An 11,791-nucleotide genomic window follows, 5' to 3' on the forward strand; every position below is an offset into this window, starting at 1 on the left:
GAGAGAGAGAGAGAGAGAGAGAGAGAGAGAGAGAGAGAGAGAGAGAGAGAGAGAGAGAGAGAGAGAATCAGTACTCTAGTGTATAATCATTTAATGGTATAGCTGAAGTGACAAAAGTGGCAGAAAAGGGTTTCCCTCTTTGTGCCTCACTGCCTTAGTAAATTTACCCTCTCCACCACCTCCACTTTCTTATAATTTCTTAGCTGCTTATAAACTCTCTTAGGAGCAAATTAAAACAGAAATTCCATGGTGCACCACTTCAGGGGTTGTTTTAGAATTGGTGGATTTCAGAATGTAAGGGAAACAAGGTAAGTACTTAACTTAAGGGCATTTACTCTCTAAATTGTATACATTTCAGCTTGAGAGTGGTGGAGACATGTTTCATGCGAAAGACCTTACTACTCAAGCTGTAAGATTTGGTCTCCTAATTAACCAGGTATGTAACTAAAAGAGAGTTCCCAGTAGTCTGTCTTGGTTGACATCTAAACATCATTCTATAAATATGTAATTGACCTTCCCCAAATCAAGGCTATAGACCCTGCTCTGGCATTGATTGGCTATGTGACCTTGTGGAAGTCTTTTAACTCCCCTGGGCCATGGTTTCCCACCTTTATAGCAAATTAGATTAAACCATATCCAAGTTCCTTTCCATCACTAATGTTTGAAGGTTCTCCGTAGTTTTACTATAAACTTTCATCTGTTTTCTTTAAAATGCAATGGCTTTAAATATCTTTAATATAACTATATATTATTTTATTTTTTTAATTTTTAATTTTTTTATTTAAATATTATATTTATTTATAATAAAATAACTTCAAATAAAACCATGGGCTATAATGAACTGGATTTCTCAAACTTTAAAAGCATTGTTTAAAAATATCTTAGACTAGAATTGAATTGAACATACATTTTATAGGATGATTAATACAAATGTGGATGGGGGAGGAGACAGATAACACAGAAAGAAAAATTATATACAAAAACTTATCCTGTATATAAACTTCTGTATATAAACCAAAGCTTCCTTCTTTCTTAAAGCTTTCTTCCTTCCTTCCTTCCTTTTGCAGAAAAGTGGCAAGGACTTGGCAATTGGTTTTAAACCTTGTGTCACATAGCTAGGAAGCATCAGAAGCTGTACATGAATCCAGGTCTTCCCAACTCAAGGCCTGGCTCTTTATTCACTGAGCTATTTCCCCCTCAACAAGCATTTTAAAGTACCTATTATATGTAAGATATTGAGGGCTAAAAACAATAGAAAAAATATTCCCTTCCATCTAAAGGCTTACTTTTTAATGGGGAGGTTATTTGTTTTTTTTTTTGATTTTTATTTTATTGATTAATTATGAAAAATTTTCCATGTTCATATGATTCATATTCTTTCCCTCCCATTCCCCTCCCATAGCTAACATGCAATTCCACTGTGTTTTACATGTTATTGACCAAGACCTATTTCCATATTATTGATATTTGCACTAGGGTGATTGTTTAGAGTCTGCATTGGGGAGGTTATTTGTAGCATTTAAACGTAGAAATAAATATAGTGTGACTTGAACAAGGAGAGAATACTAATAAGTTGGGACCTCAGAGAAAGTTTGATTGTTAAATGAATGTTCCAATGGGGTGCAAACACTGGGATGGGAAAGGAGGGCAGAGGTTAGACCAGTGATGTTGAACCTATGGCACAAGTGCCAAAGTTGGCATGCAGAGCACTCACTGTGAGCACGTGGTTATTCCCGCGCCTCCCCCTCCCAGTTCATTATTAGCAAGGCAGAGGAACTTGGGTGGAGCTGCTCCGTTCCCCATCTCCACTCTATCTGACAACATTTTTTCACATCATCTACTCCTCTGCCCAGCAGCCCAATGGGAGTGCTTCTTCCCTCTCCTGTGTGGGGTAAGGGAGAGGGGCAGAGCACGCCTGACATTCGGTCAGGGGGTAGAGCCTGGCATTCCATCTCTCAAAGGTTTGCCATCACTGGCAAATTTTGAGACAAAAGTGGAAAGGCTAGGCAATTGGAGTTAATTGACTTACCCAGGGTCACATAGCTAGGAAATATCTGAGGTCACATTTGAACCTAGATCCTCCCAACTCTAGGCTTGGCTCTCTCTCCACTGTGCTGCCTAGCTCTGTCCTTGTTCTGTTACAGTTCTATGAATCCATACTGAAGAGTGCAAAAGGCTAATTCTAAGCATAAATAGAACTCAATATAAATATGGTAGCCCAAATCCCAAGAGTGAATCACAATATCTTTCATGCTAGTTATGACTTAGTAGTCATCTGCACTTAAAGATATTACACAAGAATCAACTTCCCCTCATATTTATTTACAACTCCCCTGGTAGCAACCCCCCGAATTCCTTTTTCAGAGTGTCAGAGTAATTCCTTATTATACTAAAGATTTTGCAGTTCCAAACTACTCCACTTGTTAATTATTTTATTTCAAAAGCAACCCTATAAAGGGAGGTAATTCATTTTATCTATAAGTAAACTGAGTCTCATAAAAGTTAAGTAATTTGTCCAATATCTTATAGTAAGTGACAGAGTACTCGCTAGATGCCTAGCTTTATCTCTTGGGTACCTGTTATCTATATGATTGTGTACTTAACTTTTTAGCCTCAATTTACCCATTATTAAAATGGGGTAATAATACTTCTCCCCATATGATACAGTTGCATTGTGCAAATTGTAAAATGCTGTTTAAGGGGGAGTAAAAAAAACTGTTGCTATAAATAATAAAATGGAATCTTTAAAGCATAAAGAAAATTTTAACAAATTATAAGCCAGTCAACTTGATTTCAAATCTTGGTAACATTTTAGGAAGTATTATTAAAAGGATAGTGAATATCTAGAAAAAGGAGTGGAGAACAGAGTCAGAATGGCTTCATCAAGAATAAGTCATGTCAGGACAGTAAAGTGATGAAGAGCCAACTCTGGAGATAAGGAGGTCCTGGGTTCAAAATCTGGCCTCAGATATTTCCCAACTATGGCACCATAGCTGGGCAAGTCACTTAATCCCAAATTGCCTAGCCCTTACTGCTCATTTGCCTTGTAGCCTATACTTAATATCGATTATTCTAAAAAGAAGGTAAGGATTTAAATTTTTTTAAAAAATCATGTCAAATTAACCTATGAGTTTAACTGATTCCCAAGTCCATACTCATACTGCATTACCATAAATACCTTCTATGGAAACCTCCCCATCTCTCAGCCAAGTCTACATTATAATAGGCTCTGAGTCCACGTCTGTTGGTTACCTTCTGAGTAGCCAGACCACAAATACGTTTGGCTGGTTTTTAAAGCATCTTCAGTGGTCAACTCATCAATCACAATGGCATAGATGTGCAACAATAATGTATTCAAAGTCTCTCAGTTTTAAAGAAATGCAGTATGGTGTTCCGTTTTCAAAAGTCAGAGAACAATGATTTGTCCATCTGATAGCCTGCCTGATTGTCTTCTCTTTGATGTTCAGAAATACATGGAATGCTTCAAAACACATGCAATTTGCCACTGAGTGAGTCTTTGGAGTATAGTCAAAATATGAGTTTCTTTGTGGTTCCTGTTTGAAGACTGAAGTATAGATTTAGACTTTTAAATCAAATGTCAAATGAATCTTTTACCTGAATGAAGTGAAAGTTTTTCTCTATTTTTGTTGTTCATCTCTTTTGCTCTTCAATACAACCTAGGAATTCAAGATTTACTCAGAAACAATTGGCGTATATGGGTTCTTCTTTGAAATTAGGGGAATCAAACATGGTGACTTCTCCTATAGTTTTTACATGCAGGTAAGAAGTGGGTAACATTTGGGAAAGTAAAATCTATGAAAATCTTGCTTTTGAAGCACTAAAGACAGAAAAGAGACCTTTTAAATCACCCTGCCATAATGAGTAATACTTTGTGTCAGACAAATGGAAAAGAAGACTAATTTTGTCTGAAGAGGGAATGTGGTGTAGTGGAAAAGCATCCCTGAGAATGAGTCAGGAGGTTTGATTTGTGATTCTGTCCCATGCCACAAATTAACTATGTGACCTTGGTAAAGTCATCTCATTTCTCTCAGCCTCAAGTTTTGTTTTTTAATTTATAAATTGAATAAAAATGGAAACTCTAAAGAATGAGGAAAATGTTGACAAATTACAAGTCAGTGAACTGGACTTCAACTATTGGTGAAATTTTAGGAAGCATTGTCAAAAGGATAGAGAATATTTAGAAAAAGAAATGGAGGGTACAGAAGCAAAATGGCTTCATCAAGAATAAATCATGCCACATGAACCTGTGAGGCAGTTAGGTGGCATAGGGTGTAGATAAAGAGTAATAGTTATACCTGGAGTCAGGAAGATCTGAGTACCAATCCAGCCCCAGACACTTATTGGCTGTGTGACCCTAGGCAAGGCACTTAATCACTACTTGCCTCATCAGGTTAATAATGGAACTCATCAACCAGGCTTTAGGGTTAATAAAATAATGTTTATAAAGTGATTTGCAGACCCTAAAGCAATATAAATGCTAGTATGGGATACTGTGGATGCAATATAGTCAGATTTTAGCGAGGCAGTTGACAAGGTATCTAAGCTTGTTCTTGTGAAAATATGGAGAGATATGGGCTAGATGACAATATTTTAGCAGACTGAGAACTGGTTAAATTGCCAGCCCCAAAGAATAGCATTTACTGTTTGATGTTAACTTGGAAAGAGGTCTCTATTAGCTCCAGAGAACCAGTTAGTCCTGTGCTATGTGGCTTTTCCAGTGACTTGGATAAAGACACAGATAACATGCTTGTCAAATTTATGGTTTACACAAAGCTAGGAGGCAAAGCTAACTTGGGTGACAAAGTCAGTATTTTAAAGATCTTGAAAGGCTAGAACATGGGTCTGAATCTCTTAAATACTCAATTATTAAAACTAATCTGAGGTTTCATTGATAATGTATCTCCTCCAATGATGAAGTTCTAGATTTGCCCATCTCATACAACTCTTGTCCATATTCTCCCTCAGTTCACCATAGAGATCTATCCCACATGCCAGAAGCCTTCTTTTTCTCCTGAGTTCACAAGGATTCAATCTATCTATTCTATCCTTATTCTCCCTCACCAGCCCATCAAAGGATTAGTGGAAAGAACTGGGAATATTAGGCTTCTGGGAGGCTTGAGGGCTCATGTTAGCAATCTTCAAGTATATGAAGGACTATTCTGTGGAAGAGGCAGTAGACTGGTCTACTCGGCTCCAGATTGCATATCTAAGGAAAAATTCCCTACACATTACTGCTATCCAAGTGTAATGGGCTGAGGTAGGAGGAAAGGGGTGCCTCTTACTGGTTGTAAGAAAAAAACTGGATGGCAATGCATTTATCTAGCTATGTTGTCAAATGAAAAGTTGATCGGGTAGATGCTCTCCCAGGTCTATCCCACCTCTGAGGTTCTGTGATTCTGAGTTCTGCAGACAAATGACAGCACTTGCCCAGGGTCACATCATCAGCAAATGACTGTTGTTTTGGGGGGAAAAAAAGCCAAAGCCCCCACAGGAATCACCGAAACTCTAGTAGGCACAAATAGTTGCCAAACTCTTATGTGATTTTTACTCAGTTAAATTAATGTCCTTTCAGAGAATCAAATATTCAGACACGAACTTACCCGCCGCCATAGCTGAGAGGAGCCCAGTTAGCCTCAGACCAGAACGCCTAGTGAAATATGAAATCAGAGCACAATCTTTGGTGAATGGAAATTGGCAGGAGTTCAGTACTAATCCAATGACCCAAAAATTTGGACTTAACAAGTCAACTAGCAAAAGTCATGTAAGTTTCTGTTTTTAATAATATGACAATAACAATAACAACAACAACTAGCATTTATATAGTGTCTTAAGGTTTCAAAATGCTCTTTCTAAGTTATCTTATTTGATCCTCAAAACAACCCTGTGAGATTGATGCTATTATTATTGTGCCCTTTTTTATTGATGAAGCAACTGAGGCTAAGTGATTAAGTGATTTGTCCAAAGATGCACAGCCAATAAGTGTATGAGGAAGGATTTGAACTCGTCTTCCTGATTCCAAATCCAGCACTCTGCCCATTGTACCACCTAGCATCAACCTTGCAACTAAAGATGATGGTGATCTAAGAATGAAATTTTCTCAGTTATCTTGAGGTAGCAATTCCATCTCTGGACAGCATCAGGAGCCCTCTTAAATAACGAGTGGTCAGCATCAAGAAATCCAATCCAAAGGAGGAATATTCAACATGGAAGGCATATATTAGGGTCAGCACTGTACAAGCTAACCTTCCATTGCTCTTGCATTATGAATGAGAAGGTGAAAAAAGAAGTATGGAGGTTTAGGAAAGAAGAATACTTACTGCTAGAAATCTTACAATAACAAAGAGGAAGGAGCCACCGGGCAAATCGTTGACATAGGAGCTTGGAATTTAATTTGTTGTTGTTCAGTCATTTCAGTCAACTCTTTGTGACCCCATTTGGGGTTTTCTTGGCAAAAGGATGGAATAATTTGCCATTTCCTTCTCCATCTCATTTTATAGATGAGGAAACTGAAGTAAACTGGGTAGAGTGACTTGCCCAGGGTCACACAGCTAGTAAATGTTTGAGGTCAGATTTGAACTCAAAAAGATGAGTCTTCCTGATTCCAGGCCTAGTGTACTATCTAATATATTACCTCACTGGCCCGAATTTAATTTATCCCCTCTATTATTACACACAGACAAAGTAACAATCCCTCATTCATTTGTTCATTCAGTCAGTCAATTAGTCATTCACCAAATATCACCTACTGTGTCATATATAAAAAATAATCCTCAGCCCTGGGGGGAAGGTAAAAAGACAAGGTTGTGACAAAGTTTCAGCCCTCCCAGATTTTAGAGTCTGGTGGAGCAGGGACAGAACAGGGCACAAACCCAGGTAACTGATGCATAGTGTTACATGATAAATGCATTACAGTCATACAAAACCAAGTGCAGTCTGAGGCCAAAGGAACAGGTTTTATTGATGGATGGATCAGTAAAAGCTCCAAAGAAAGCTTCAGATATGGACTTCAACAGATAGGTAACATTTCTTTCTTTGATTCTTTTTTCTGTTGCTATGATAAACACCTAAAATTAAACTTTTTATTAATCATTTTGGAAAAAAATGCCTAACTGATATGTTAGGAAGATAGATGAGGTAAGATGGAAAAGGTAGAGTAATACCAAAAAGTGAAGCAGTCTGGACTGCCAGTTAATTATATTCAAACTTTACTTAATAGGTAATTAAAAGACACTGAAAAATGTTGGCCTTTGAAGTGACCTGAACAGATATATCTTTGCATAAAGTAGATCATATTAGGAGTGATATGAGGATTACTCTGGTGTAATAGAAAAAAAGGGAAATATGCAAGAGAGGATGACTTTTTAGAAGGCCATTGGATTGAGACCTAGAGATGAGAAGTCCTGGGTTCAAATCTAGCCTCTGACTCTTCCTAGCTGTGTAACCTGGGCAATTCCTTTAAATCAGTTGCCTAATCCATATTGTTCTTCTGCCTCAGAATGAATACTTTGAATTGATTCTAAGTAATATTGATTTTTTTTAAACAAGGCTATTGGAATAGTAGAAGTGGATAGGTAATGAATCATGATAGTGACAGTAGAAATGTGAAAATATAGAATAAGGGGAAGAATGTCAATGGCATTACAGAGGAGAAATCAATGAGGTTTGAAAGTTGATAATATATGAGGGATGAAAGAGAGGGAAGAATTAAAGATAGACCTAAGATTATAAACATGGGAGATCACTGAATAGTAATCCTAGTATCTTAATTGATGAAATCAGAGCTAGTTGAGGGGAAAACATAGTAAATTCAATTTTGGACAAGTTTAGTTTGAGATGTTAATAGCAAGATGCAGGTTTAGATGTCCTAGAGGCAGTAGGGGATGAAAGTTTTGAGTTCATGAAAGAGGTCAAGGCTAAAGAGATATATTTAGGAATCATCTACATAGAACTGTGTCCTGAAAATGAATTGAGATTGCCAAGGAAGGGGGTGTAAAAATAGAAGAAAAGAGGGCCAAAGATAGGTGCTTTGGAAACACCCATTTTACAGAGCCCAGAAGGTAATGAAGAATCCCAGAATCAGACAGAGGAAGAGGAAATCTAAGAGAATATGGTGTCTCAGGTGACTGTCAAATGCTGCTCTGTAATCAAGGACAATGAAAAATTTTTAAATGTATATTATACTTGGCCATTAGCAAATTGCTGATATTGGAGAAGAGCAGTAAGGTTGTAGGAATAGATTCCAAATTTCAAATGCTTGAAGAAAAAATTGCCTAAGGTTGTGGTTGGATAGGGTAATTTCAAATAATGTTTGCAGGCAGATGGAATGGAGCCCATAGTGAGGATGAGATGAAAGATGTATAAAATAGAGAAAATGATGATGGGAACAAAATTGATGAGGAAACAGAAGGAAATAGGATCAAGTAAATAGAGGTACTAACCTTATTCAATAGTGGAGATATCTCTTCTGTGAATAGAGATAGAAGAAACAGTGAGTATTAGTTGTGAAATTTGCTAAAAAGTGAAGAGCAGGGACTGAAAGGTCTCATAAACAATAATCTCAGTGAGAAAGGAGTGTAGGGTTGAGGTAGGGAAGGGTTGTATGTAAGAAGAGAGAAAAGGTTTAGAATGTTTGGTCTGGAGAATGAGACAGGGAATCAGTGGGGTATGGCAGAAGGAGACCTTCTGAAGGTGTAAAGTGTAAATTTGTAAGGAGTAAAATTAGCTCAGTTTTGTGACTTTTTCTAATGCTATCTAGGAGTCTTGAAGCAGAATTAGAGAAATCCGATGGTGGGAAATACCAAGATGTAAGTCATATTTTGGGGTCCCCATGGGTTCAGGAGGGGGGCAGTCAGTGAAAATTCAAAGTAGGATGAAAACTGTAGGGAGTCAAGTGAAAATAAAGCAAGGAACAGATTGAGAGAATAGAAATGGTTTAAGGGGTTATGGGCAGTTAGGTGGCCTAGTGGATAGAATGCTGGGCCTAGAATCAGGAAGATCTGAGTGCAAGTCTGGTGTCAGATATTTGCTAGCTTTGTGACCCTGGGAAAGTCACTTAACCCTGGTTTGCCTCAGTTTCCTCATCTGTAAAATGAGCTAAAGAAGGAAATGGTAAACCACTTTCAGGATCTAAGTGGGGTCACAAAGGGTCAGACATGACTGAAAACAACTGAACAGTGACAACAAGGGACCAGAGGTCACAGTAAGTATGAAGACTAGGTTTAGTGGGAGAGGGAAAAGAGTAAGAAGTTATGGTTTTGGATAATATAATTTCAAAATTCTATAAATTTCAAAAGGGCTAAAGTCTTGCTATGATAGCAAATGGCTGAACACAGCAGAAAAGAAAGCTGATAAATTCTAGAATAAGTCATTAAGGATGATGGAAGGAGATGAGGTAGAAAAGAGGACTATGAAACATATTAAAATCTGGACTAGAGGGGGCAGCTGGATAGCTCAGTGGATCGAGAGCCAGGCCTAGAGACAGGAGATCCTAGTTTCAAAACTGGCCTCAGACACTTCCTAGCTGTGTGACCCTGGGCAAGTCATTTAACCCCCATTGCCTAGCCCTTACTACTCTTCTGCTGTGGAACCAATACACAGTATTGATTCTAAGACAGAAAGAAGATAAGAGTCTAAAATAAAATCATGACTAGACATTCTCTAAGGTCCTTTCTAGCTCTAAATGCTATTAACTATAGAAATTATTTGGAAGTGGGAAGATAGTAGCAATGCAATATAACAAGTATTTATTAAATGCCTAATATACACTGGATACTAGGGGTACAAGAATGAAATAAAAGGATACAAAGCTAGCAATGGAAATAGGAATGGTGGTATAAATGGATGACATGCACTTCAAAAGAAGGAAAGGTCATTGTGGGAATGGTCTGGAAGTATTAATAGAGAACAAGAAATGCAACAGCTCTTCTTTTTTATTTTTTATTTTTATTTTTATTTTTGGGGATTTTTTATTTAATTAATTAATTTAGAATATTTTTCCATGGTTACAAGATTCATGCTCTTTCCCTTTCCTCCCCCTCCCACCTCCCATAGCTGACACGCAATTCCCCTGGGTTTTACATGCAACAGCTCTTCTTCATGGTCCTATGAGTCATGGTCAGTGGATGATGAAGTAATCACTGGGGAGGACTTCAAGCAATGTGGTGTCAAAGGACACCCAGAGTTTTAATTTAAGCAAAGGGTGAAATGGATGTTTGCTAGAAATTTGAGAATCTAGAAGAGCTTGTGGAGAATAGAATGGAGATTCCAAAGGATTCATTAATATGGATCAAACAGTGAGTTAACAGCTGAAGTGGGCCTGAACAAGAAGACTAGGGCTGATTAAAATATGAGTTGACAATTTGAGGGTAAGTAATGCAAATTGTAACTTAGGCAGTGAACTTACAGGACCAGAATTGGAGAACCAGGGCCCTAGAAGGCAAGTTGATGCCCTATGTTATTCTACTCCACTCTATATTGACATTTCTAGCTATTTGGTTAAACAGAGATCAATATTTGAATACTTCGACTTCAAATGATCTGTGAACAGGTATCTAGTAGCAGTTCCATGCAAGTAGCTGATGAGAGGACACCAGGGCTTGCTGTTCTGATAGAACACATGAGCACATGGTTTAAGAAAATGAACTAGTGGTTTTAGAAGCCATTGTAGAAGCAACATGATTTTGCCTTGACATAGACAACAGCAGGATCTTCCTTTTCTTTTTTTAATTTAATGGAGCTGTTACCTCAATGCTAAATTAAAAAAAAAAATCCCTTTGTTTTACTTCTTGTTTTAGACCTTGAAAATCGAAACTGTGGGCAATCCTATCTATGTGGCTTTTGCGTTCATTTTTCCGGTATCGTGACAGTTTCCAAAAGACATGATGGGATTTCTACTACCACTGATCAACATGAAAGAAAACAAACTATTAAAGGGCTCAAGTAAAAAACCAATGTTGCTGATTGGTGTTTGTCTCACTCTGCCTACATTCAGGTCAGTTTAGGGTGAAAAGTCCAATGGACATGTTCATTTGCCATCTTTGTCTGCAGATTGTCAGGAAATGGAGGATGACTCTTTTCCATATTATTCCTTCCTAATATTGGGGTATAATGACTTGAAAAATGTAGCAGCCAATGCATTATCTGGCTGTACTTAACTCATTCCCTTTCTAGGGTGTTGTACAGCCATAAAGACATGGCAAACCAATGTTGGTCTCTGCATTTTAGGTAAAACAGATAACACAGTTGCTACCATGAATCAAGGAAAAGGAAAGAGAGTGGATAGATTGCATTCTATTTCAACTGGAGGAATGTAAAAGTAAGATGATGTCCTATTTATCATAATGCATACTCAAAGATATCAGAGTGGTTTCAACCCACTTCATCTTCTGCCCTCACCCAAAAAAAGTGGGATGACCTTATACTCCATTTCCATGTACCATTTGATTCCACAAAGAAAATCATCTACTATGGCTGTGGAGAATTACTAGAGATTAGGAAAGGCTATGCTGAGAACGAGATGATTTTACCTAAATTTGGTCATTTATACTGGATTTAAAGAATGAAGGGAACTATGCAAAAGGAATCAAGAATTGTGTGTGATTTTCACACTTCATGGAAGAGTTGCTAGGTTGATCATAAGTAGAGATGAGGAAGAATTGAGTTGGGGTAATATACATCAAACCACAGAAGGGAAGCAGAGGGAAGAAGACTAGATTTTTGAAGGGTAGATGGATATGATCTGGGAGGGAAATTATATTGGCTATAATATGAA

At 37.6% G+C, this 11,791-nt stretch overlaps 1 protein-coding gene across 1 annotated transcript in view; it reads left to right on the plus strand.

Moving 5' to 3' along the window:
• The window catches only part of BTBD16 (BTB domain containing 16), a 140,785-nt gene extending 129,890 nt beyond the window's left edge, over positions 1–10,895 (plus strand). Inside the window, exons 13-16 of the mRNA XM_044662609.1 lie at positions 359–436; positions 3,682–3,780; positions 5,594–5,782; positions 10,815–10,895. Of these exons, the coding sequence (XP_044518544.1) occupies positions 359–436; positions 3,682–3,780; positions 5,594–5,782; positions 10,815–10,883 (435 nt within the window). The 3' untranslated portion in view covers positions 10,884–10,895. The remainder of the gene's footprint in view (positions 1–358; positions 437–3,681; positions 3,781–5,593; positions 5,783–10,814) is intronic.
• Positions 10,896–11,791: the final 896 nt, after the last annotated feature.

This window comes from Gracilinanus agilis, chromosome 2 (genome assembly GCF_016433145.1).
Source record: "Gracilinanus agilis isolate LMUSP501 chromosome 2, AgileGrace, whole genome shotgun sequence".
In the NCBI taxonomy this organism is placed as follows: Eukaryota; Metazoa; Chordata; class Mammalia; order Didelphimorphia; family Didelphidae; genus Gracilinanus; species Gracilinanus agilis.